The sequence below is a fragment of the Crocodylus porosus genome, unplaced genomic scaffold (genome assembly GCF_001723895.1).
Source record: "Crocodylus porosus isolate Cpor-Errol unplaced genomic scaffold, CroPor_comp1, whole genome shotgun sequence".
In the NCBI taxonomy this organism is placed as follows: Eukaryota; Metazoa; Chordata; order Crocodylia; family Crocodylidae; genus Crocodylus; species Crocodylus porosus.
This window is the reverse complement of record NW_017728938.1, coordinates 3,697,214-3,725,191: the sequence shown is the minus strand read 5'-3', so window position 1 is coordinate 3,725,191 and position 27,978 is coordinate 3,697,214. Positions and strand designations below refer to the sequence as shown.

The following is a 27,978-nucleotide window of genomic DNA, read 5'->3' as shown; positions in this document are numbered from 1 at the left end:
GGTCCTCCCATGGCCAATCACTGAGCCAGGGAGACACAGGGGGCAGGGGGGAGGGATCCCCTACATGCTCAGCAGTGGACCAGAAGTACTTCTGGGTCTACCGCCGAGCACGTGGGAGGGGCCCCCCGTGCTTATGTGCAATGCTTTATCTGCCCCACCATCTCAGCATTTATGAGCCACGCCTAGTACTTCAAGGTATGTAGGAAAAACATTTAAATCTGTGTCTACGGCCAAATCACTGACTCTACAAATCAGAATCGAATTGGGACAGTGATCTGAATCAGTGAATCAAATCTCTGTCCCCCAAATCTGACCAAATCTAAATCACATATGGCCCTCTTTGCACACCCCTAATGACTACCTACAACAAAACATGTATTATTCAACATGTAGACAGACAAAGATGAGATATTTGGGACATCTCTTAAGAACACATACAATAAGGTATCTAAACATACATTTCTTTGGAAACCCCAGCGTGAGACATGCACACACGCTGACCCAAAAACAACCTGTAAACACAATAATGGCCAAATGACACAGTTGCATCTGAACATAAACGACCTGGAAAAAATGAATCCTTAAAAAGCATGACTGAAATCACATCATCATCATTCTAATATTATAAAAGCCTAAGTCTGTCTGCTTGTCTGTCCATAACGCTTTATTTGAACTCTGATTGACTGACGGAAACAGCCAATCAGAAGGATCCAAGCATGGGGGGAGTGCACTGGACTTGGCTTCCCCACCTCAATCCCTGCAAGAGGCAGAACAGCAGCAGCATGGGGCACTGTGTTAGCACTCCATCCCAGCTCCCTCCCCACTCTGCCCCCCATCATTTGACAGGTAATTGACTAGTATGCATATAATGCTATGAAAAAGCCATCCTCCTGTGGAATTATAATAAAGAAGGATGTATAAATCGACAGACTGAGTGTGGCAAACAGGTTAAACTCAAAGACATGAACTGTCAATGCACGAGTTTTACATATGTGTTTTTAATTTAACTGATCCTGATTACTTCTCTGAGTATTTTACATTTCCAGAAAGCATGGAATATACTTAACAAAAGGACAAACCCAGAGCTCACAGAAATAAATCGAAGAACTCCTAAACACTCCACTTGATTATAGCAAAGCCAGTGACTTAGGGCAATATTCTGCCTGACCCTTACATGAATCCCTAAGTAAAGAAAGCAAAAGATAAGTAAAAGGATACATCCATTCTGCACAATGCAGAACCGTGTAAGATACCCATGTTACCAGAAGTACTGCTGCTCTAGTGCAGCACTCCACTGAGAATAATTTAGTCTGCTGCTAGTAAATTAGCTCATATGGAGCACTGTGCTAACAAGGCAGTACCTTGGTTAGTTCAGATCTGCCCAGCACCACATTGCACAGTGAAGGCATAGTCAACACATCTCTACATAATTATATGAAACTTGATACTTGGTTGGTTAAAGAAAAGCATTGACATTCCTCTCTCTATATTCCTCCAAAATACCCGAAAAGGAAGCAAGGTGAAGTAAAGAACAGGCAAGGGGCTCTAGCAGTTTTCAGCTCAGTCCAACATAACTTGCCAACTGTATTTTGAGGAGGTGAGGTGAAGTAGAAATGTTCATTTGATGAGATGGTGTAGTATGATGCATATTAGGGAGCTACTCTGCTGTGCTTACGTCATAGTCAAGTCCTTAGGTTCTTAAATCTAACTAAATAATTGATTAAATTCAGTATTCTGCTAGTCCCCCAATATTTTTGAGTTAATATTTTTCCTATAATAACTGACTCTGATATTTTTCTGTTTCAGTTGAAGAAAGGGGAGCTTGTATAGTCTTCACAGGGAACGTGCTATGTTTGTGTTCTGTACACATGTAATATATTTAGATATTATATTCTTAATTTTTAAATATATATTTTCCTCTAGATTAAAGCCATTTTCGCCTAATATTTTGGATTTGACTTTCTTATTATGATAGCAAGTTAGGTCTTATTAACATATCCCTCTGCCATGAGTCTCATTTAAAAACCGGGAATGTTGTCACTGGCTGCCTTGTGCCACTAGCATTTTAAAACAAATTTGTCATCTAGGATGACACAGTATTTAAAATGCCAGCCATACCCAACCTGAACTATGGCTCCCATGACTGATGGCCCAAATTAATTTGAACTGGTACTAGCAAAGAGAGGAAAATTTAGCAAACCTTTAATGTAGACAAAATTAAAGTTACAAATCACAGAAGTACCAGTATTAAGAAAAGTAACAAAGCAGTTCAAAGTAGTCCAAAGGAACAAACCTAAGCTGCTTCTTCACTACACTATTACTATTTATCTGCTATTTTTTAAAGAACATATTTTAGAATACACTCCCACCACATATTTTATATTATTTACAGATGCTACCAACAGAGGCTTTTTTTAATTAACAAACCCAGAGACTGTACAACCCAGCAGACCCAGAAGTAAAGTGTAAATACTTTTGGTCCACTTCTGGGTTTGCTGCCGAGCATGCTCCATCTGACCCAGCATTGCAGTGATCACGAGCCCCACTGCTACCTCAAGGTATGTAGAAACAAAAAAAACTTTTAAAGCCGTGCTTCTGTCCGAATCGCTGATTCAACGAATCAGCATCGAATCGTCAGATTCAGCTGAATCAAATCAGGGACAGTGATCTGAATCAACGGATCAAAACCACTGTCCCAGATTCAGGCTGAATCTGAATCAAATAGGGCCCATTTCACACACCCTTACTGTCTGACCTGCTTTTGAAAGCGTGAAAGAATGAAGATTCCACAGCTTCTATAGGTGGCTTGTTCCAATGCTTAACTAACCTCATAGTCAAAAAGTTCCTCCTAAGCTCCATCCTAAGTTTTCCATGATGCAATTTGAGGCCACTGCTCCCAGTCCCGTCCCCTAAAGCCACAAAAAAACCCACATCTCCATCTTCTCTATAAATCACACTTCATGTATTTGAAGACTTATCGAATCCCCCCTCAGTCTTCTCTTCTCCAGACTAAATAATCCTAGTGGTCTCTTCATTTCCTCACAAATCTCAGCTCAGCTAGACTCTTTCCAAACTGTTCACATCTTTCTTGAAGTGCAGAGCCAAAAAGTAGACACAGTACTTTAGCACCTTAGCAGTGCTGAACAGAGTAGAAGCAGCACTTCTCTTGATTTGCAGGTAACACTCCAGTTAATACAACCCGGGATACTATTAGCTTTTTTTTCCTTCTTGCAACAACAGCACATATTTGCTGGCTCACATTTAGCTTATGGTCCACACCCTGTTAACCTCCAGGTCCTTCTCTGCAGGACCACAGCCAAGCCAATCATTCTCCAGTCTGTATTCATACATGCAGTTATTCCATCCCGAGTGCAAGACTTTGTGTACTTGTCCTTGTAGAATCTCATCTCACTGATTACAGATAATTTCTCCAATCTATCCAGGTCATTATGGATCCTAGCCCTACCCTCTGGAGTGTCTGCAATTCCACCCAACTTGATGTCATCTGCAATTTTAAGCGTGAACTCAATCCCATCAACAAAATCATTAATGAAGATGTTGAATAATACTGGACCCCAGACAGACCCCTAGGGAACCTCATTTGATACCTCCTAGCAACTAGGACACTGAGCACAACTCATGGAATATGATGATCCAAACTAGTTACATATCCGCCTTTCAGTACTTTTGTCCAGTCTGTATTTCATTAGCTTGATAAGACTGTCACGGGAGATAGTGTCAAAAGCCTTGCTAAAATCAAGATGCATCATATCTGCTGTTCTCCTCTCATCCACAGAGCCTGTTACTTCATCATAGAAGGAAATCAGATTGGTCAGGCATGACTTGCTCTTGGTTGACTCCATGGTGACTGCTTCTGATCACCTTGATCTCCTCTAGATACTTCACAGTGAAGTATCTTTCCAGGTATACAGGTCTGATGGCTAGAAAATGGTATTTAGAGGTTAGCTTTTAGGAACTGGCTTATAGGTAAAGTAGATATGCATTGAAACAATGGTCCAAGGTAATGGCAAGGGTTAATGTATCTAAAAAGCCTGTCTGTGACAAAGTTTCTTCAAGGCCTGCTGTGTCTGATACAGCCAACCAACAAACAGGCACACAGGCTGGGAAACTGAAGACATGTTCCACACTGTCCTATAACATTGGATAAGGTGGCACCAGGTCACAGTGCTCAAGTGCAGAGCCTTTTGGATTTCCAGTTTTGGGGGAACAGACCAAATTAAGATACCAGTAAAGCCCAAATTAGGATGTGTGCATTTGATGGAGCTGTAAAACAAAGAAGTATGCTGACAGGACAGAACATGGACAGCATGACATCTACACAGAGACCAATCAACAATGGCCAGAAATGAAGAGTCATCAAGAGGAAAAGAATATAAAAGAAAGGGTTTCAGAGCAGCAAAGGGCACCTGAGAGGGGAACCCAAGGCCACCATGGACAGAGGGCACATCACCAGCCCATCTCACCCACCCCATGGGCAGGGGGGAGGAGGGAGGGTTCAGCCTCCAACCTCCAGGCTGATGACATCTGACATTCAAGACAGAACCTCAGAGTGAAGCTCATGTACTGGCCAGATGTACCCTGACTCCAACGACAGGACTAGGACTGATAGACATAGAATTGTTTGCAGTATTCTTATCTGCTATCACTGTGTATCAGTAAAATTCGCCTATTATTTAATGGAAAGGTCATGGTCGGTCTGAGGGTTTGGGTCTGCTTGGAACAAGGTATCTGGGTCATAAATCCAGTACCAACAAGGTCAGGTTACCAGGTCTGCAGCTCCCTGGATCCTTTTTCTTCCCTTTCTTCGGATGGACACTATATTTGCCATTTTCCAGTCATCTGGGACTTCACTTGACCCCCATGAGTACTCAAAAAGGCTAGCCAATGGCTCTGAAATTACCTCAGCCAACTCCTTCAGTACCCTCAAATGCATCCCATCCAGTCCTGTTGACCTGAAAGCATCTAACTTCTCTTAGTAAGCCCTAACCTGTTCTGCCATTACAGTATAGGCTGTTTGTCCCCTTCTCTATCTCTGCTGTCACCTGCCCTCATCATCCAGTAACTGCCCCTATTTGTGAAAAACTGAAGTAAAAAAGGGCACTAAATACTTCAGCCTTCTCTGCATCATCTGTGACCAGGCTGCCTTTCACATTATTGCCTTTTACATACCTTGCCAACTGCATCTCTAATTGCGCCTTGGCTTTCCTAATTCTCTCCCTTATGATGGGGAGCAACAACCATACCCATAAAAAAAAATGTCTGCTGTCAGTTGTGCCTGTCAAATGGTCATATATCCCAACAAAATGGAAGTCACAAAAAGGCTGAATGAAAAGGCACAAGGGAAAGAGGCTGGTGAGCGATGGTGACTAAGACCAGATGATGATTAGAAATAACATCAGAAATAGAATCTGTGGAAACTTTTCAAATTTTGCTTTTATTTGAAGCATTTTTCACTTGTACATCAGCAGCATATATACAGCCTTCGCTGAGCTAAACTGCCTCCAGTTGTATGGTACACAGTTAGGGGGCTTTTTAACAAGGATCCAACATTCCTTTCAGCCACAACTTCCCCCAGAGGCTTCTTAGGGCACTTGAGCATCATTAGTATCACAGCGTTCTCATTACTGAGGCCCCAACAAACTACTTCCAGAATCATAAGGCGACAGGATGCAAGGAAGGCACCTTTGTGCAGAGTACAAGTATGTTAAAAGACAACTTGCTTGTTTGAAAAAAAGTCTTTATTATACACTATAAACAACTGACTGCTCAGTGCTGCATTACTGAAAAGTAAGGAAGTAATTAGTATTAGGGCAAGGGTATGGAGTAGGCACAAGAAAGAGGGTCAAACCTTGAAAGCTACAAATGATCAGCCTTGCCATGCAAAGCCAGATTCACCAGATCACCGTGGAAAGGAAGGATCTTTGGGGATTAAGTAGCAGGGCATCATCCTGGCAAATTATGCAGAAGGATCAAAGGAATGGAGTCCCACATCGTGCTTTTTTGCCCAGAGGAGTACAGGTCGTGCCCTTCCAAAGCCAAAGGGAGTTTTTCCTGCCCCAGCATCCCAGATTCACCTCGGAGGACTGTGACCTAGAGCTTCTTCCTATACTGAAGAATCTGCTATGAGGCCTTGCAGAGAAGGCAGCAAGTATAAGAACATGAAAGACAGGCTTGGGGCAACTAGAGGGAAGCAGGGGCTGAGACTGTATTCATGGAAAAAGGGTCAGGGTCTCCTCACAGAACTCCCAAGACAGCGAAGTGAAGACATCATCTTCAGGGTGACAACTATATGGGGCATGAAATATAGCTCAGGGGGAGGCAACTTGGGACTATGGTAGGTAGTCTTGGGTATGGAGGACCAAATGGAGCAGTGTGGATGGTCTGTCTGCTGACTGAAGATGTCTGTGGGAGACTTTTGAGTTTCCTTCTTCACACAGCAGCTCTCCACCAGTATTTTAATAGTCTGCTCCCACCATACCAACAGCTTCACTGGTGGCCTCAGCAGGCCTGGCCTGGCATGTCCACCCTCCAGACCAGGTCAGCTAGGCAGCTTTGATCAAACTCCATCTGGATACATTATTCCTCTGCAGTCAATTCTCTCCCCTCAGACCACACAACCAGGTCTGCCAGCATCTCCTCCTTGCTCTTTTTTCTCTTCTGCCTCAGTCCAGCTACTCGCTGAGTTACACGCAGGCTGACCTTGGGACTGCCACCACTGCAGCATGCAGTGCCACTGCCACCAGGCAGCAACTACAGATGCCAAACCTGAAAAAAAATATTAGCAAACAAAGCATGTCTCAGATTTGTCCTACTTGACAACATGATACAAACTTCCTGCATTTTGGGAGGTGGGGGGAAGGAGGGGTTGCTTTCCATCTCAGGAGCCTTTTCACATCTCAGGAACCTAGTCCAGACTCCTTAAATAAAGACACCTGCCACAAGGCTATGGGATTGGAATCCCTCCCCATTTGTCAGTCCTAAGTACTTAGGGTATCTTGTGACCATAATGTGTGGTGTCCACATGGAGAGGCAGTCCTGCACTTGGGCTGCCATGGGACTCACCTGGTTTTTAATGGGCAAGAGGAAAGTGGGGGGCATATCTGGTCCCCAAACTTCAATGCTGTCAACAATCAACTGAACTCTGCAGGCTCCCAAAATTCTTGAGAACATAACTTACTTCTGTGCATGTACAATCTCTCCTGCACCTAGACATTGCTCGAACAGAAGGGCCTCTGCACCCTGCTGATCTGTGACTGAACCTGACAAACGACCCAACAACAGACCACAACAAGATCAGTTCTTACCCTGCTGTTTGTAGAGCCCAAAAGAGGTTTCCAAAGTGCTCTCAATTTTCCCCTAGATTGATCACAATCACAACTCCTGGTTCAGGAACGAGCTGCATGGAAGGAGGTGCAAACAGGTCTGTGCATTCACGAGTCAGCAACTAAAACAAATATAAAACTGCAACTAAACTGCTCTCCCAAGTTTCCTAAATATCCTAAATGGAATCTCTAGCCACTGCCACTTTTCTACGAGGTGAATATAGGAGACCAACCTTTCAAAGGCTTTGGGCCCTCCCCTCCTGCTTTAACTACGCTGACTGTAGACCTGCAAATGCATTATGCAACTACCTACCATACTCTGGGTCTCAAATATAACAGGCCTCTAAGTGCCTGTGGCTGGCTGGAGGAAAGGAAAGAGGTTTATGATGCTGCCACACTATGGGTCTATTGCAACTCACCAGCAGATTTGATGTCCAGCTGTGCAGACATTCTCTCCAGGCAGTTGGGACTTAGGCACTAAGAGGATGAAGGCAGGATGGTCCTCCCCAATGCAGTTGGTCATCTCCAAAGAGGAGAACTATGTCTCAGAATGAACGTAAAGCACTTTCCAAAGACTTCAGGAGGAGAGGCCATATGCTTGTCTTAGCTAGACTTTTAATTTATTTTTGACCAGAATTGCATTTAGTAGGAGGTTATCTGAAAGCTGCTTACACTATTCTGAATATTAATAAGTCCCAGAAGAGAGAGGTTCATGAACAGATTGCACATGTATCTGCTCACTTTACAATATATGCAGTCATCATATAATTGTATGGTTTATCATATCAGTGTCAAATACATACATGTATAGATTCTTTTAAAGCCGGAGGAAGCACTGTATAACTATTGCAGTTACTATATTCAGTTTCTTAAAGCACAGTTACTCACTCATTAGATGCTTTTTAATCAGCATGAATCCCACTGTAAATGCACACGCACCTCATCCAATTGATCCCAGAGTTTTAAACAGCAATGTCCATGGGGATGCCCATAAACCATGTGCTGCCTCATATTCCTGTAAAAGACTATGAGGAACAACAATGACTCACGTTCCCTATACTTTTCAAAGCCTAAATTCCTGAGGGCTTTGAAAAGCTTGGATGGAGAACAAATCATGAGAACCACATAGAGTAAAACACCACATAACATCACACTTACTACAGAGTAACTGTCTATTCTGTTTTTTGCTACGAGTATGAAATGTGGACAGTATTGTAGAAGACTAGCAAACAATATCCAGTGTGGACATTGAGAATAAAGGTGTGCACCAGCTATTAAAATACTGCTCTTCCAAATTTGACAGAGCGACTCATCATATCAAGGGCATAATGCATAATAAAAGTTAGTGAGTTACTCCCCAGTCCTACTGTAACAGATTTCTGATGTTGGCATGTTTTGAAGCAAGCCAAGGATACAATCTGTACTCTGGTGAATGCATACCTTGAGATTCAGAACGGGAGATTCACCAGCTACCGGATGATAGATGTGCTGCATGATTCACTGAGACAATCTTTAACAAGAGAGGTTGACTTTTCAAATGAATTGGATAGAGCTGCAAAGACAGAAGGTTTTGCATAAAGGGGAGAATTTAGGATGCAGTAAGATAAATGAGGAAGCCATAAGTCCCATGAGTCTCAGAGATATGGTGTTTGTTGCGTTTGTCCAAGGGCATTCAGAAATAAATTACTGCAGCCACAAGTGTGAAAAAGAGTGGTATCAGGCTGCTCTGCAAAAGGCTGGTCCTGATCCTAACCACAGACCGGCTCAGGTACACTCATCCAAACTACAGGGCTGGATGAGCTTTACAACCTTGCCTTAAGCTCCACATATCTTTACCACATTTTTTAAAACAATTTCTACTATAGGTGTGCCCCCCTCACTCAGGGTACTGTTCACAGACTCATAGTGAAGTAAGGCTGAAAAGGACCTCAGGAACACCAATCATCATGTTCAACCCTCTGCCCGAGGCAGAATCATTCTGATCTAAACCATCCTATACAAATTCATCGTCTAACCTATTAATAAAACTTGACCATCAACCTTGACTCAACCACAAGACTTAACATCCTAACCTGCCACAAGTAAAGCAGGGAGACTACATCAATTAATGTCCTGCTGCTGTAAAGGTTCTAACACTCAAGAGATCCCAGAAAAAAGGGCCACAACCCCTACTACAGAGGAAGGCAAAACCCTTTGCAGTCTGTACCAGTCTAACCAAAAGAAAAAAATCCTTCTTGTCCCCAATTATGGCAACCTGACTGACTCTGAGCAGAAAGACAAGACCCTCTAGTCAGGAACCTCCAGGTGCAAGTCCCAGCAGTAGCACTGGCGCATCCTTGTCAAAATCTCCATGTGACAACATGCAAAACCCAGAAGCATGGGAAATAGCTATAGAAGAACATGGATGACCTAAGCATAGGTATATGCCTATTGTTAGGAATGTACCAAACATTGTTATGGAACCCTAACATCGTTGGTACATTGTTAGGGATGTACCAAAATCGCGATTTTGCAATTTTTGCAGAAAAAGCAAAATTCAGGCATTTTCCATGAAAATGAGAGAAACCCACAAACCCCCCCCCCCCACAAAAAAGCAAGGCTCCATGTAGAAATAAAAGGTTTTCCTCCCCCACCTCTGGGCAGCAACCACCCCTGGCTGCTGATTGGATGAGAGGGCTGCCCCCATGCAGCATCTTAGCCCAGATAGACAGAGACAGATCCAGCCCCGTTTTTTCCAATTTATAGCCCTGGCCAGCTGGAGCCATCCCAAAGCATGTGGGTGCTACGAAGCGTGGAGACTAGGCCTGTACGAAGTGGCTAGTATTCTCTTCAGATTCGGATGGTTTGGGAGACAGCGATTCGATTTGGTGATTCGAAATCACAGTCTCGAACAGATTTGGCCGAATCTAATTCAGACACCACCAAATCAGCAGAATCTCCTAATTCAACAGGCTCCCTTCCCAACCTACTCTCCTGGCCCCGTCAATGGCTGCCCCGGCTGGCCCCAGCACCCCGGCTCTTTAAAAAAAAAAACAACAGCCCAGCACTCACTAGCAGCTGACAGGCTTGGGGGGGGCAATCCCCACTGCCCTGCTCTGCCATAAGCCCCCATCCCTTACCCACTCCCCACCCCCTGCATGGCTGCCCCACCCGGCCCCAGCATCCTGGCTCTTAAAAAAAATGTTTTTTTAAAGCCCCACACTCACCAGCTGCTGTGAATCGACTTGGGCCTTTTTATTGGTCTCCTGATTCTATTCAGATTTGGAGATTTGGCCGCCAAATCAGGCTGAATCTCCTCCAAATCAAATCAGCACCTGAAGCTTCACACAACCCTAGTGGAAACAGGGACAGGATGGGAGTGAGGCTGGGCCTGGGAAAGCAGAGCCAGGGCAGGGGGGCAGCATGGCTGGACTTTGGTAAGGGGAATGGGGCTGGAGGCAGTGGCAGCCCATCCCCATGTGGAGCCAGATCAGAATGGGTGGAATAGTCAGAGCCAGGGGGAAGGGGCAAACATGGCCTGGCCCACCCAGGGGAAAGTGGGGTGGTGGCGGCCCATCACTGCATAGGGCCAGGGAGGCTAATTGTTACCCCCATGGAGGCCAGGGTTGGGCGGGGAGCAGGGCCAGGCTGATCCAGGGGGCAATGGGAGTCCCAGCTAACATCTCCCTGGGAAACTGGAGTGTGGGGTTGCAGTGAGCCCATGAAATTTGGCCCTGAGCTCTACAATTTGAATACATCCCTACTCACTGTTCTAACAGTGAAGAAATTTTTTCTGATGTCCAATCTAAACTTACTTTGCTGAAGCTTCAGGCCATTGGTGCATGTCCTACTCTCTGAAACAGGAAAGAACAGGCATTTTCCTTCTACTTTATGGCAACCCTTCAAGTATTTTAAGACTGCTACCATGTTGCATCTTAAGTGCACTGTCCACCAGCTGACCATGCCTAGTCCCTTCAACCTCTCCTTACATGACTTGCCTTCCAAGCCTTTTATCATTTTTAACTTCCCACGTTCTGAGGTGAGACTAACCAGTCTTTAGTTCCCTGGGGGCATGAGTGACATGTGCCCCTGGCAGCTGGGAGGGCCCAGAGGTGCTGACAGCACCAGGACACAGCAGCAGGAGTGTGGCGGCGTTAAGCAGGAAGCTCCCGCAGACGCTGCCAGTGCTGTCAGCAGTGGGGGGTGGTGACTACCCACAGACACTGCCAGCAGCAGCGGACAGTGACGATCACTGATCACCCGCCAACACTGCCAGTGGTATAAGTAGTGGGGGGTGGCGAGTGGGGACCACCCACAGGTGTCAGCAGCACCTTTTCATAGGGGGTGCACTGCCATGCTCAGGGAGTACACATGCACGTGCATGCACCCCCTACACATTGCCAGTGCTTGGGGGGTGGTTGGTTGCTTTGGGTTTTTTAAACAGGAGAAGGCAAAAAAGAGAGGCACTACTTTGGCCCTTTATCACTCTGGTATCCTGAACAGCTCCCACAACTTCATGAATCTCATAGCAGAGGAAGTCTCAGAGGCCTTGGCAATTTCGTTCAGTGCCTTTGCTCATGAGGTGCAGCTTCGTTTGGGTTTTTTATTATTACTGCCTTCCTGAATTTCGCCCTTGTAGTTTCCTATTTCTTTCTAAGCTTCCTTGATGACCTGCCCATTTTTCCACCGTGTCTACACTTTCCTTTTCCAACTACAGTTGGTCTAATAAAAGATATCAGATTTACCCAAAGAACCTTGTCTGTCTATGTCCTTAGACCAACACGGCTACAACCTACACCCCTGTATACTTGAGGCTCTCCTACGCCTCAAAAGAGAGACTTATAAAGGACAGAAGGATGGAAGTACCACCAAAGAGTAGTCGTCAGCTGTAAGGAGTGGATCAGGAAAGCCAAGGCTGCAACCGAGCTTCATCTGGCTTCACATATCAAAGATAACAAAACATTCTTTTTCAGATATGTAGGGAGTCGGAAAAGAAGCAAGGGTAACATTGGATCCCTGCTGAACCAAACAGGACAGCTGATAACCAACACTCAGAAAAAGGTGAATCTACTTAATGTGTACTTCACATCAGTCTTTCATCAGTCAAATAGGACTGCCCTGCCTAGCAAGACATGGGACAGCCAGGGTGAGGGTATATTTATACCCAGCATTGGTGTTGATCTAGTAAAGGATCACCTTGAGAGGCCAAACACCTTCAAGTCAGCTGGTCCCAACAGATTACACCCTAGAGTACTCCAGGAGCTGGCAGGTGTCATACCCCAACCATTGGCAAAAATATTTGAAAATTCGTAGCACTCAGGTGAAGTACCTGAAGACTGGAAGGAGGCCAACGTGGTACGCATTTTCAAGAAAGGGCAGAAAGTAGATCCCAGAAATTACAGGCCAATCAGCTTGACCTCAATCCCCAGTAAAATTCTGGAGAAAATTATGAAGGAGACCCTTCTGGATAAGCTGGCTGAGGGCAACATCCTGAGGGACAGCCAACACGGGTACATCTTGCCTGACCAATCTCATCTCTTTCTATGACCAGATGATGTATCACCTGGACAAGGGAGAAGATATTGATGTCATATCTAGACTTTAAAAAAGCTTCTGATCTGGTGTCCCATGACCTCCTCATGGAAAAATTGGCCAACTGTGGCCTCACCAACACCACAGTCCAATGGCTGGAAAATTGGCTCCAAGATCAGATCCAGAGAGTAGTGGTCAATGGTAGCAAACCATTATGGCACTCCATGACCAGTGGCATCCCCCAAGGCTCTGTCCTTGGACCGGTTGTCTTCAACATTTTTATCAAGAATGTGGACATTGGTGTCAGAAGCACACTGGTTAAGTTTGCTGATGACACTAAACTTTGGGGCATAGTGTCCACACCTGAGGACAGCCTAGTGATCCAGGCTGACTTGGATAAACTTAGTAAGTGGGCAAATACAAACCTGATGACAATCAATATTGATAAATGTAAGGTACTCCACCTAGGGGGGGACGGGGACCTGCAGCATGCTTATAGCTTCCTAGCACCACTGCTGAAAGAGATTTGGGGGTCTTGACTGACCACAAGATGAACATGAGCCACCAATGCGATGTCGCAGCTGGTAAAACAAAGAATACTCTGGCTTGCATCCACAGATGTTTCCCAAGTAAATCTCAGGATGTAATCCTCCCACTGTACTGATCCTTGGTGAGGCCGCAGCTGGAGTACTGCATCCAATTCTGGGCTCCACAATTCAAGAAGGATGTTGAGAAGCTTGAGAAAGTCCAGAGGAGAGCCACACGCACGATCAGAGGGCAAGAGAATAGGCCTGATGAAGAGAAGCTGAGAGCCATGGTTCTCTTGAGCCTGGAAAAGCTCAGGCTCAGGGGTGACCTGGTGGCTGCTTATAAGTACATAAGAGGTGTACATCAGGATCTGGGAGAACATCTATTCACCAGAGAGCCCCAAGGAAAAACAAGGACCAACAGTCATAAACTACTCCAAGACGATTTTAGGCTGGACATAAGAAAAAATGTCTTTACTGTCCGAGCCCAAGACCTGGAATAGACTCCCTCCAGAAGTGGTACAGACACCTACTCTGGACTCATTCAAGAAACATTTGGATGCTTATCTTGCTGGGATCCTTTGACCCTAGCTGACTTCCTGCCACTGGGGCAGGGGGCTAGACCTGATGATCTTCGAGGTCCCTTCCAGCCCTAATGTCTATGAAATCTATGAATCCTTTTGAATTTGAGGCATCCTAAAAGGTCCTTGTCCAGCCACATTGCTCTCTTGCCATTCTTCTTGTACTTCTATCATGTCATCAATAGAGTCTTCTGTTGGGCTTCCAATACTATGGCCTTTATAAGCTTCCACTCATCTTAGGCATCTTTAGCTCCTTCAATCTATTTCCCTATGGCATCATGACTATCAATTCCTTGAAAACTACCTTTTTGAAATCTAGCATCCTAGTTTTGCTGACCTTATGCTTTCCCTGAATCAGGAACTGGAATTTTATTATATCATGTTAATTTCTTCCAGATGTCCAGAAAACAGAAGTCTCCTAGCAGCACCATCACACAGCTGTTGTATAATTTTGTCACCTCCTTGAAGGATGCCTCAGCTACCTCCTCTTCTCGACTCAGTGGCCCACAATAAATTCCGACCATTATATCAGTGCTGCATCTTTTGAATATATGCCTTCTCTTACCAGGTGGCCTGATTTAACATTTACCTTGGCACGTAGGCCGTGAGAAACTTGGCCTATGCATTTTCATCTATTACTATCCCAGCTTTGATATGTTTTAAGTTTCCTGTGCTTTCCCTGAACACTCTTGAGGCCTCATTGAATATACTTTCTCACTAGTGTTTAACTGTTCCTGCGGGAACCTTTGAAGTGCCTGCAATATCTTTACAGAATTCCAGTCCAGCAAAATCTCTCTTAATGACTCAGCCTCACAGACCAGGTTCCCCTTTTTCAGTGACATGGAAATTTAAGATGTTCTACCTATAACTATACTCTACTGGCACCAATTTTACCCCTTTTGGCAGAGGAGTCAGTAACCTTTATGTTTTTCCTCCCATCAAACTCAGTAATGCAGCTACATGTTTCCATGGGGGAATCTAATTTACTTCAAAAAACTGCTCCAGGCACTCTGTATATATTGGTCAGGTCTTCCAGGGTGCTACCATAAACTCCACGTGATCCAATAATGGTTGGTTGCCAGTTTGGGTTCCAACAGATTTCAAGTACTCACAGTTAAAGCAATTCTTTACAGTGATTTAATGCATGCCCCTCTCATTGAATCCCATCCTCACCACCGGTTATTGTATTTGTGCAAGAGCATTCAGCAATAAATTATTCCAGCTGTAAGTGTGGCTTAGAGTAGTGCCAGGCTGGCAAGTACAAAATATACTGTAAACATAAAATAAATCTTTGTATTCATTGCCATTAGTAGATTCAACAAAAAGTAACCTTAGATTCTCACGTGCACATTCAACACATTCACATCTCTCAGTCATTACCTGAATAGGACCTGGGCCTGAACAGGCTTGGTATGTGTACGTAACCAAGGAATATTTTTTTATACATAATTTCAGGCAAATGTGCTTAGAAAAAACAAATGCATAATGGGAGCATGAACAGTAAGAGAGTCTGGGATATTTTAAGAAAGATTTCAGGACGTGAAGTGGTTAGGTCAATAGCATAGTTATAACAATATGCAAGATAAATTAAGATCAATGCATAATTACATTCAAACCAATATGAAAGTGGGGACTTTAATTTTTAGGAGTTCAGTTGTGTGTGGACATGATAAACATGCATACTAACTAGAGACAGAAGGTATAAAATGAGTGTCCAAAGTAGAGGTTGGGTGGAAAAAAGACAAGAGTCTTCAATTACTATCTGTCCTATCTTTAGCCAATTACTAATTTATTTGATACAAGTGTGGGTAATGCTACATGTTATTTATACTGCCATTCTCTTACTTTTATTTTAAATTTGCAAAGTTGATTTTTCTGTGTTTATTCACAATGACCTTGTATATAAGATATACTTACCCCTCAGTGTGCCTGTCTTCAGATTTCTCCTATCCTGTTTAATCAGCCTCAAACTAAGTAAGCTTCTCTAATGCTGCTACAAACTTCAGTGGTGTAATTAATTCTTTAAAACAAGCTACAGATGGTAAGAGTTTAAAGATTAATTCTGTCAAGATAAAGCAGAACCTGGAAAAACCAAGTATATTTCCCCCCCTCCCCCCTACATCTGATTCAAAAGTGCTGAACCTTCACACTATGAACAGATGTCGCATATGTGATCATTCAGACATCCACTTCTGATGGTCCACCTGAAAAAACTAAATGCATCCACCTACCAGGGACATCTTCTGACCCATCCATCATCTACTGAGCCAATGTCAATCTGTCCATCCACCCCTACATTCACCCACCTTCATTTGTCCGTTCTCCTATAACTATGGTCCCCTCAGTCCACGCCCAGTATTATATGCCAACTGGACAGGTAATATATGTAACAGATTTCACTGCCATTTGGAATAAGGTGAAGAACCATGTGGACACTCCATTCAAGCCATCAAAGCTAAGTGGTCTTCAAAAGATTACCACAGAAATGGCAGCTTACCAACAGGACTGTGACTGGGCCCAATATCACTCCAAATACAATGTCTTGAGAAAGCAGTTCTTGAGGGTACAAGATACCAACAATGTTTTTGAGTGCACACAGGGTCACACACAGCTTCTACAAGGAACTATCCCATGTTCTCATGGTGAATGATGTTGGATGCTGGAATTTCAGGGGCACAGCCTACATCGCCCAGGACAAATGAGGACTCTGACACCACCCTGGTCAAGGACATGTAGTCCTCACAGATTACGACTGGGATGACTCAAGAAGTAAGTCAGGTTGAGAACTCCCAGGCTGTCCCTGACAGCAGCAAGTTTCCCCACAAACAACTCAAAACACACTGTGCAATAAGCATAGTTTGTGTGGACACAGGATGCTTTCAAACTTGCTGTCAGCTCTAGGTCCAGCAGTCAGTAACCATGTTCTCTGGGCATCAGCATCTAGTGATGTTTTGGTAGGATGCAGTTACCTGGACCCCCTAAGCCATCAAAAATTCTCCAGTCCTTCTACCCAAACAGTCTGGAATCACAGGCTTTTTCATAGCAACACATGTCAGTATCCATGTTCACATGTAGCCCTACCCCATCCCTTGCAACAACATCATGTTGGCACAAGCATTCTCTGCCATCCATGCCAGTCATCACATGTACTATGCCCACTGACTCCCCACAGTAATCACTGCCTTTCCACAGTAACCCCTTCCAGCATTGGAAAGGACTACCCCAGAGCTCAAATTGGTTGACACTGTTTAACCACATGCAAGAGAAGACCTCTCTAGGCACCACAATGCTGACCTGGAGTACTATATCCAGTTTTCAAGAAAGATGTGGACAGAGTAGAAAGAGCAACAAAAATAATGAGGGGTCTTGGAGACAAGACTAATGAAGAAAGGCTTAAAGAACTAAGGCTAGTCAGTCCAGACAAGATAAAAGTAAGGGGAATTTGATAACTGTCTTGAAATACCTGTAGAGGGATTATAGAATGCTGGAGATGGCACTCTCAATGACAGCAGGGAACAGGACTAGGAGCAATGGCCTCAATCTGCAGCAGAGGAAATTTAGGTTGGAGATTAGGAGTTTTCTGACTATGAGGATGGTCAAGCATTGGAACAGGCCACCTACAGAAATTGTGGAAGCTTCATCCTTGGAAGTTTTTGAGAGCAGGTTAGACAAACATTTGGCTGGGATAATTTTGTCAGGGACAATCTGCCTCGAGTATGGACTAGATGTCATGAGGTCCTTTCTGGCCCTTCTTTCCTATGATCTTCATTCTGGAGTTTGGCAAAGTGGGCTGCCAGCACATGCGCCATCAGCTGTTCCACTTCAGTTGATAGTGGTTTGGATGTTGTGCAGGATTCAGACAGATATTGCACTGCTGTCACTGGTATTCAGACACATCCTCAGGGCCTGCAGCGTGCCTTGAAACACCCAAAAGCACACTTAATGGCCAGTCAGCAGCAACTGAGCAAATAGCTAAACAGCTCTTTATCGGCATTCAGGTGAAGACATGGTCCTCAGTGAGCACTAGGAGTCTAGTCATTCCCTCAGCCTTGATATTGGGTATGCCAGTGATCAACTCTTCCTTTCTCCAACAGTCCTGGAACCAACTTCCAAGCAAAGTGGTGCTGGCTCCTACCCTGGGAGGTCTTTAAGACTATGAATAGAACTCCCAAAGAACCTGGTGTCATGCATCCAACCCAACCAGCTGGCATTTATATGCCCGAAACAGCTGCAATGGTTCATGACTTCCCACATCATAACCAAAAAGTGGCCCTTGTGGCTGATGAAGTTGTAGCCACAGACTTCCCTGGCCCAGAAACACTGTGCCATGGTTTGAATACACTTCCACATCAACCCAGATGCACTGTGCTCATCTGCAGCCAACACATTTGCAGGGCAGCAGCCATCAGACCCTAGTGGCAATGCTTTCATTTAATCTCTAACACAAACTCATGGTACTAGCCAATGTGGCCTTCAGGTTAAAGTCCACATATGGATCCATTCTACAGAATGGTTAATAGTAGCAGGTCCCAATGGCAGCAACAGAAATGCCAGGTAGTCCAGGGCATGAGCTGCACTATGCAAGTCCCTCCCACAATAATGCTGTCAGCAACTCCAAGCTGGCCAAACACCAATGGGTGGTTTGCTCAGTATAGGACAGTAGTCTCCAATCTTTTTAAGGAGAGGATCTACCCTCTCCCTGTCCAGCAGGTCAGTCTGAGGGGGGGGGGGGGGGCAGATCAAGGTCCCTGTGGTGAGGGAGGGAGTGGGGCCCCAGCCAGTCCAGGGGTTGGTCAGAGCTCATCCAAGCACACAGGGGCACGGGGGGGGGGGGCAGCTACCACTGCTGAATGCACCCTGGCAGAGGCCATGGGGCATATGCCCCCCCCAATTTGTGCAAGGGGTGAGGTGGGCTTTGCACCCCTGGCTTTACGGCCTGAGCTCCAAACTGCAGCGGAGGTCCAGACGCACAGCCCAGCATGCAGCGGCAGCTGCTTCACCCTGTGCCTCAGGCCTCTGCCAGGGTGCGTGCCGTGGTGGGAGATCCCCCCACACAGGCCTGGATGAGCCACCTGGGCTCTGACCCAGCCCGGCCCAGCTGGGGCTCTATTCACTCAGTGGCAGGGGGCACAAAGGGGGATTGTCCCACTCACCTAGCCTGGCCCAAGCAGCAGGGGGCACAGCTCAGCCCAGCCCAGCTGCTCCTATATCCCACCACTCCCTCCCAGACTGTGTCCTGGTCACTCCCCACGTGCATCCCCCCCCATTCTTTATTATAGAGCCTCTGACAGTTGATCTCAGTCGGGGGGGGGGGGGCCTAGCTGTCAGGGTCTCTATGATCAACCAGTTGATCACCAGTGGTATAGGGGAATCCCATAGAACCAACAGACAACTGAACACAGTGAGGCATGTTGGGATGTATGTTCTCACTGACCGCTTGCTGGCAGAGAAATGGTTGTGCATGTATAAGTGGATATTAATATTTAATGCCCAACCATTCAGTTCAGTTCACACACACCATCTAAAACCAACAGCCCCTAATGTGGTGCATCTGGCATCAAAGTTTGCTCAGTGAATAATAACAACAAAACATCCAAATGTGTATTTCTACTATAACAAATACAACAACAAATGAACAAACTACAAATTAAAGCCTTACAAAGGAAAATGTTAAAAATAAAAATATATACGTTATAGGCAGTCCTCGACTTATGACGGCTTGAGTTCCAATGAACCGCAGTTAGCACTTTTGTAAGTTGACACCTGGGTTTCAAAGTTCCGACATAGGTTTCAACTTTACAGTGTTGAATGCTGGATACAGGTCCGTTGGTGGAAGGGAAGGGGGAAGGAAAGGGCAATGGGGGAGGGTAGGACTGGAACAGGGGATGGGGCAAACGCTGCCCAGCTGGGGCTGCGCCAGGCTCTGGGAGCAGGGTCTACGGGTGGCAGGAGAAGCTGCAGCTTGTCTGGTTGCACCCCTGGGGCGAAGCAGGCAATGCCAGGGCTGTGCTGGATGACCGCGGGAGAAGCCACAGCTCATCTGCCTGCTCCCCTGGCTGCCTCCACTGGGGCAAGGCAGGAAGTTCCGGGGCTGAGTCGGGCAACCACAGGAGAAGCCATGGCCTGCCCAGGAGCTCCTGTCACTTGTCTAGGAGGGCATGGGGTAGGTTGGGGGAGGGACGTGTGACCCCCAGATCTGGTCTGGTTGTAGGAGATCCAGGGGCATACACCCCCTCCCCATGCCATTCCAGACACATGGCCAGAGCTCCTCTGGTGCTCAGTCATCGCTGCTGCTTCTACCACTACAGCACTATGGTACTGTACCTGTACTGAATAAAGAATAAGTGAACTTCACAACAAGTTCACTGCGCTGCCCATGCAATGTTCTGTTTCCAAACTGCCCATAATAATGGCAGAAAAGCATAAATCCAGTGAAAGTGATGTTTCTTCTTCTAAGAAACGTAGAATAATTACTATGGAAACAAAAATGGAAATAATTAAGAGATCTGAAAAAGGTGAGACCCCAACTGAAATGGGTAGAGCTTTGGATATCTCCCAAATGACTATCATAACAATCCTGAAAGACAAGGCAAGAATTCAGGAGCATGTTAAGGACTCGCCTCCTATGCACTCAATTGTGATAACTAAGCAGTGTGTTGGACCTATTGCTCAGGTTGAGAAACTGTTAATCATTTGGCTGGAGGATCAAAATAAACGGCATGCTCCTGTGAGTTTAGGCATCATTCAGGAAAAGGCTAGAAGTCTTTATGATGATCTAAAGAAACAACTTGGGGAGAGTTCTAATGCTGAGCCTTTTACTGAAAGTACAGGGTGGTTTATACATTTTAAAGCCAGGGCCCCTGTGGGAGGGATCGGGAACCGGTTCATGACCAATGGTATAGGGGAAGCCCCTGGAACCAACAGACAATTGAACAGTGAGGCATGTTGGGATGTCAAGGTCTCAGGTGAAGCTTCCCGTGCTGATGAAGCAGCAGCTCATGCTTTTCCTGACGCATTGTGCTCAGCAAGTTTTTAAATGTTGACGAAACTGGACTCTCTTGGAAAAAAAATGCTGTCGAGAACCTACATTGCCAAAGAGGAAAATCCATGCCAGAGTACAAAGCTGCTAAAGATAGGCTCACTCTTTTGCTTAGTGACAATGCTACAGGTGACTTTAAACTTAAACCTTTACTTTTGTACCATTCAGAAAACCCCAGAGCTTTCAAGGGACTTTCCAAGGCATTTCTCCCAGTGATATGGAAATCCAATCCTAAGACCTGGGTCAATAAGAACATTTTTGAGGATTGGTTTAATCATAATTTTGTGTCAAGTGTCAAGGATTATTGCAGCAAAAACAAATCTTGCATTTAAAGTGTTGTTAATCCTGAGCAATGCTCCTGGTCATCCAGCCATCCTTGATGACATGCATCCTGACATCTAAGTAGTGTTTCAACACCATCTCATTGTTGCAACCTATGGAGCAGGGTGTAATTGCATCCTTCAAGGCCTACTATTTTAGGTGCACATTTGCCCAGGCCATCAGGGCAATTAAGAAGGAAGGTGGACCAACTCCAAAGGAATCCTGGAAGGGCTTCAACATTTACCATGCAGTTAAGAACACTGGTGAGGCATGGAATTAAGTCAAACAATCACATTTGTATGGTGTTTGGAGAAAACTGTGTCCTAAGTTTGTGTCCAACTTCCAAGGCTTTACAAACACTGTTGAAGAGATGAGCAAAAATGTTGTTGAAATGGGCAAAGAACTCAACTTACACGTTGCACCAGAAGATGTTGATGAGTTGCTGGCATCGTATTCTGAAGAATTAACCAATGAGGACCTCACTGAATTGGAACACCAAAAAGTGGCAGAGGAAAAAGAAGTACCCACTGTTGAAGAGATTCCTCCTCAAAGTCTTGACAACAAAAGTGTTGGCTGAGGCATTTCGACATTTGAAAGCTGACATGTCCCTGTTTGAAGAACATGACCCCACCACTGAACGCAGTACATCAGTGAGTAGGGACATATCCAGTATGTAGTTACTACAGAGAAATTTACAAGCATCATCTGTCCAAAGAAACATCTGTCCAAAGTTCTTTTCACACTTTAAGAAAGCAGACAAGACTCCTGAGAAGACTCCAGCCAAGAACCCTTCAAAAAGTCCAGCAAAGTCACCTCAAAGAAGTCCTTCCAAATAAATGATTGCTATTTATGATATAAATACATATAGACAAGTAATATAGCTATATTTATTTATTTTATATAATCAATTGAGTACTGTACAAAATTCTGGGTTATTTTGGGTGAAAATAGGGTATCAGGCCTTGGTTCAGGAACCAATCCCCCATTTATAACTTTGTTTCCTATGGGAAAATTGGTTCTGAGTTAAGTTAAAATGTTGCAGGACACGGTTCTCAGGAACTAATTGTGTCGTAAGTCTGAGGACTGCCTGTATATCCCTCCTTGGTAGGGAATAAGCTGCTAACTAGCTTCACCACTCTAGATGCTCCTCATATTAGGAGAGTACAGTTCCCTGAAGATTAAATTCACCTCTTCCGGAGATTTTGGATAGATTTAATGTGGTTGTGTTACTTCTTCCTCCCAGCCACCACTAAGAGCAGGATGCATGCCTCTCTCTCTCTCTACCAGGAGGTACCAGAGCTCACATAGCCCTGATCAGTCATTGTTTTCAGTAAGACAGTCCATTTACAGTCTCCTTAACCCTGTCCCCATCCTCTTAGAATGCTCCTCTCTGAACCAAACTCACGCATGCTCCAACCTGATTATCACACTAGTCTTGTTGATGTTGTTTTTGTGCGTTTGTTTTTTAATTCCCTCTCCCCTTGACCTCAGTGGTACCCCCAAAATGGCAACCAGCCACCATCATATTAACTAATGAAGCATTAACTGAGCATGAAAATATCAGTGAAACTCTCTTGAACAAGTTGAGTGCACTGAAAAGTTCCCTTCTACAGTACAAGGAAGATTACATATGCAGCCACTCACAGAACCCTAACTGGAAGGGCAATTTGTACACATGCTAATTCCATAACTTTTAGGATCCAAGACAAACAAAGGAACACCTAGCCCTGAAACATCTGGGTTTTTTTCTTCAATTAAAAGTCCTACCAGAGCAGCAGATGCATCGCAAATCCCTACCCTTATTTATCTTCTGATCATTTGTCTGCATGTGCGTGTCCTGGGTCAAGACTATGTTGGAGTACTTCAAATAGAAACAGAAGGAGCTCTTCTTTATAACTGGTCTTCTGACTCAGATGAGGAATTTTTTTTTAATCCATCAGAAACAGTTTGTGTCAGTAATGCTTAGCCAGATAATATCCAAGCCCTCAGATGTAATATTGCCCCTGTAGTGATCACATCATACCTTTGAATTACAAGGCTCCATTCAACAGAAAGTTAATGGAGTGTTAGATTAGGGTACCGATTCTCAACTGAGCTGCCACAAGATCCTCTGACGGGTAACACAAATCGAGGTACGAGGAGATGCACACGCTTGGCACACAGACGTGCACAGGTTTGTCCCTGTCCAGTCACTCCAGTCAACGAGTCATTCCTCATTGCCGGAATGATAGATCCATAGTGCAGGAATCTGGGGAATGGGAGACTCCCCAATCAACAGCTTCCTATGCTCTGACCTGCATACAGCCAGTAAGCCAAGGATCAGAGATTTTCTCAATCCACAGCAGCAAACTCCCCAGCACATGTACAGCCAATGGGCCACAGAATCTGGGAGCTCCCTGATCTACAATGCCTCATGCCGTGGGCTGAGAATTGGGGAGCTTCCCAAACCAACTCCCCATGCTCTGGTGTGCATGTAACCAGCTGCAGGGAGCTCCCCAACTGCCAAACCTGTAAGGAGCTAACTACAAGCATGCCTGGGTGCCCAGGGAGCCTAGCATGGACAGGCATAACGTGCAAAGTGTTTTAAAATCCTGTTTCATCCAAGGTCACTTAAAGCAGAAATACTTCACAGCGGTTCTATACCTGAGGCAGTTGTATATCTGTATGCTACTGAAGTGCTAAAAGTTAGAAGTGCTTCAGAAAGAGAGAGAATTTAGAGCATGTTATATGCATGTCTCTTCATACCCAGTGTGAATTTTTGTGTGCACAAGAGGAAAAACGATTGGCCAGTTGCAGAATGCAGAAGCAGGTTTTTGTAACAATAATAATGCTCAGAACAGAGGAACCAAAACAGTAACAATAGCAAGCACAGAAACAAAACCAAAGATTTTACAAAATATGGATCTGCAATTCAGATCTAACGCAATGAAACTGGAACTCTGGATTAATATTTTCTAGACATTTTGGATTACAGATCCGTAATTCCATTTTAGGAGCTTTAGTGAAACATGTGCTCTCGTTTTATATTGTAAATAGTACTCCTGAATGGTATTACAAATACAATACACAGAATAAGTATCAGCTTATTCTGTACAGTAGGGTGCAAATCCTGCTTCTATTATACTTTTGGCTGGCAGCATTAGGTCTCAGTTAAACTTCACACACACACACACACACAATATTAGCGAGAGGTAACAGCAATTATTGTTCCAACATACTGAAAAATGTACTTTAAAGTATGGAAAGAACATAAGACAGGTAAATGGAAAACACCATCCTATATAAATTATTTTTCAACCAAGTAATCTCTCTCAATCTAATCATGATTGCATTAATAAGAGTTGCAACATTTACTGAAAACAAACAATATTGGTAAGATTAATTTAACTGCATGAGGATTAAAAGCCCACAAATGTGATTAGACATTTGTTGTAAAAATCAACATGATGAAAATTCATGGCTAGACAGTTACAATACAATGCCCAAATTTAGGGTCCAAATGTTTTTCTGGACAGATGGTTAACACACACATTGACCCCCCGCTATGAGACTGGATTACTGCCAATAACGCTCCAGTCTTTCCTATAGAAACTGGGTCAGATTAGATTTGATCCAAGTATTTTGATGATTTGATGGATCATGGTTCTAAAATGAATTATTAAAATATTTTACAGTAGCAGATTTTAATATTTCTGCTGCAAATGAGATTCATCTTTGGGCACTCCCAGCCATGCTATGATTCAGTGTACTAACCTTCACATTTTTCCAGGATCTGGACAGTTTCTCCTAGTTCCAGGACTAAGCCCTGTGGCACAGATGCACGGAAACTGCATATCACTAGAAAAAGGAGAACATACACAAAGGTTACATGTTGTATTCTTGGAGGGAAGGGGGACAAAGACCTGTATGTTAGCCTTGTTATTTACATATAAATAGCTGTTACATGTCTGCTCACAGAATCTCTCTCTATGAAATTCTTCTTACTTTAGATTTGTAAGGTTCTGGTAAGAAGGCACAATGAACACTGTTATTGCATTTAAAAAGATCAGTACTCAGAGAAAAAAATCTCTAAATTAAAGAAGACCTTTAATCCTTTTAATCTCTGACCCTGGATGAACTCAAGCTGTACACTAGGATTCACTTCATTTCACAACCCCTACCTCTTTTCAACACATCAAATGGAAGAGATAGAACTGATTCAATATAGATCAGGAATGGTTTATTCTTGGGCATTAATGAACATAAAAAGAAGGTAGATTACAGGCATAACTGTTCTCCAAAATTACAATTCATCCTCTAGCATTGCGTGTGGACTTAATTCTCTGTAGAAAGCCTAAACAGCTTGCATATATAAATACACACACAAATTCATAGTTATACATGAAGCACTATATGTGTTTTGTTTAGAAATACTGAAAAGGTCACACAGCTTTAATAATTTGGAAAGGTGCTTGCCCCAGTACTCCCTTATGCGGACGCACTCTCTCCTACTCTGCAACTTTGTAGAACTCCTTTATTAGGACAGCTTCATGGGACTAATCATATGAAAGTATGACTGGAAGGGACTTCAGAAGGTCATCTATTCCAGCCTCCTAGTCAAGACAGGACTGTCCCTGAGTAAACCATCCCAGACAAGTATCTGCCTAACCTGCTCTTGAAAATTTCTAGGAATGGAGAGTCCACAACTTGTCTACATAGCCTGTTCCAATGTCTGAACACCTTCATGGTCAGAAAGTTCCTTCTCATCATCTACTGCTTAGAGTTGAAGATCTAAATGATGCGTTTAATTTATATTTATAAATTTTCCTCAATTCTAAGAACAAAATTTTACAAAAAACGTATAAACCTCACATTAAAAATACCCTTAAAACTTGCTAACATTACAATAATGAAATAATGACATAAATATTGATAAAAAATAGTAGGAAGATTAATGTCAATGGAAACACCAAATTATATATACAAATTTAAAAAAATTATCATTCGTTTTATAAAATCTGATATCCATCCATAATCTAAATAGAGTCATTACGGACACAGTTTTGTTTATAAAAATGGATCATGCAGAAAGCTGCTGCAGAATCAACTTTAGCATGATCTCAATACTTGAAGAACATACCTTATCTGCACTTTAGAAACACACACACATCATTTGTAAAAAGTTACAATGGAAAAACCATGGGATAAAATAATGACTCCCTGGTGGACAAGGTCCTTGGATTGAAATAATCTATCCTGTCCGGGCATTTATGTATTTATTTTTAATTTAAAAGGAAGATTTTCCTTTAATATAAAGTTCAAGATGATGGAAATAATACTCCCATCTGACTGAGTCACTTTTTACATCTTCCTAGAACACAAGGATCTCTGTAGACAAAGCGGTTTTAAGGTTCAAGTGTTCAGAACATAGGGTTTCACAGAAGTCAGCTCACGTTCCTATGGAAGTTATTTTTATAATCTAAAAACCAAATCACAAATTTTACCAGTTAAAACGTTCTGAAATTACAGTACTTCTTTGTTATCCAAACTCCCAGGCAAACCTCCTATACAGCTAAAACCTCCTATTCAAACCTCCCATACACGTATCGGGAGGCTGCTCTGATGTGCTGCAATACCAGTGCATCACAGCAGACTTGATTAATTGAGCCTGCTTTAGCATGGTGATTACTGCACTCCAGCAGACTCCAGTGTCACATGTATCAGCACCCTTGCACTGACAAATGGTGGTGGGGAGCTTTAGTTCAAGGTGCCTCACCACCATTTTTCAGCACAGAGACGCTGATACACATGATGCTCCAGGTGCTTTTAATTAGTGTGGCTCTTGGAGCTGCACTAACTAAAGCACCGCCTCCCCCACAGCACATTTATAAACACCTTCAGTTACCCAAATAGAAACACTTGTCACTCTTGGTATTGGGTTCTCTTTTTAATTTTTTAATACAGTGCTGCATCTCTATTCCTAAATTTGATATAGTACTTGTAACCATTGGTATTGCATGCTGTTCTCTTTTTAGGTACACATACTCACAGTACCAAAGCATGATACTGTAACTTAAAACTGACTTTTCAGCATGTGCATTCCAAAGGGATATGAATAACAACAGATGTACTATATGAGCTATAGTCTGGATAACTTCTGTACTTTTCCTCTAGAATTGTTACATAAGGTGTCTCTCAATCCAGACACCTTGTGTGTTTTGTTTTGTTTTTCCAAAATGATGCATTTAAAAAGTGTAATTCTCACATTACTTCGGGCCTATGTTCCATTAGCTTCCTAGCACTGTCCTAAGGACCACAGCATTGCCCCAAAACCCTATAGTGCTGTAGCTCTAACCCATTACACTCCTCTCCCACCTGCACCTCCAACATAACCTTTACAACTAGGCTTACAAGGATTCATTGGAAAGCAGACTTTCTACTGTCTTTGAGTTCCTGCATCAAGACAATCCTCTTCTCCAGATGCAACCAGGCCTCTTAAGGATTCTTTATCACTCTAGTAGTTTTAAAATGTTTAAAAGGGCTGTAACAGATGAGTTTATTTCACCCTTCACACCTTTTATAAAGTCAGCAACAGTTAAGCTTAAAGTCACATCCATCATTCTCTAAGGCAGTGTTTTCCAACCTTTTTTACCCCATGGCACACTTACTTAAATAAA

The 27,978-nt window shown here is 43.7% G+C and overlaps 1 protein-coding gene across 1 annotated transcript in view; it reads right to left on the bottom strand.

Annotated features, from left to right (window-relative positions):
* DOCK3 (dedicator of cytokinesis 3) overlaps nucleotides 1-25,555 on the bottom strand; it is a 551,204-nt gene extending 525,649 nt beyond the window's left edge. The window contains exons 1-2 of the mRNA XM_019547385.1: nucleotides 25,483-25,555; nucleotides 25,076-25,159 (exon numbers count right to left, since the gene is read on the bottom strand). Coding sequence (XP_019402930.1) covers nucleotides 25,076-25,159; nucleotides 25,483-25,555 — 157 coding nt within the window. The remainder of the gene's footprint in view (nucleotides 1-25,075; nucleotides 25,160-25,482) is intronic.
* Between the last annotated feature and the right edge of the window lie 2,423 nt (nucleotides 25,556-27,978).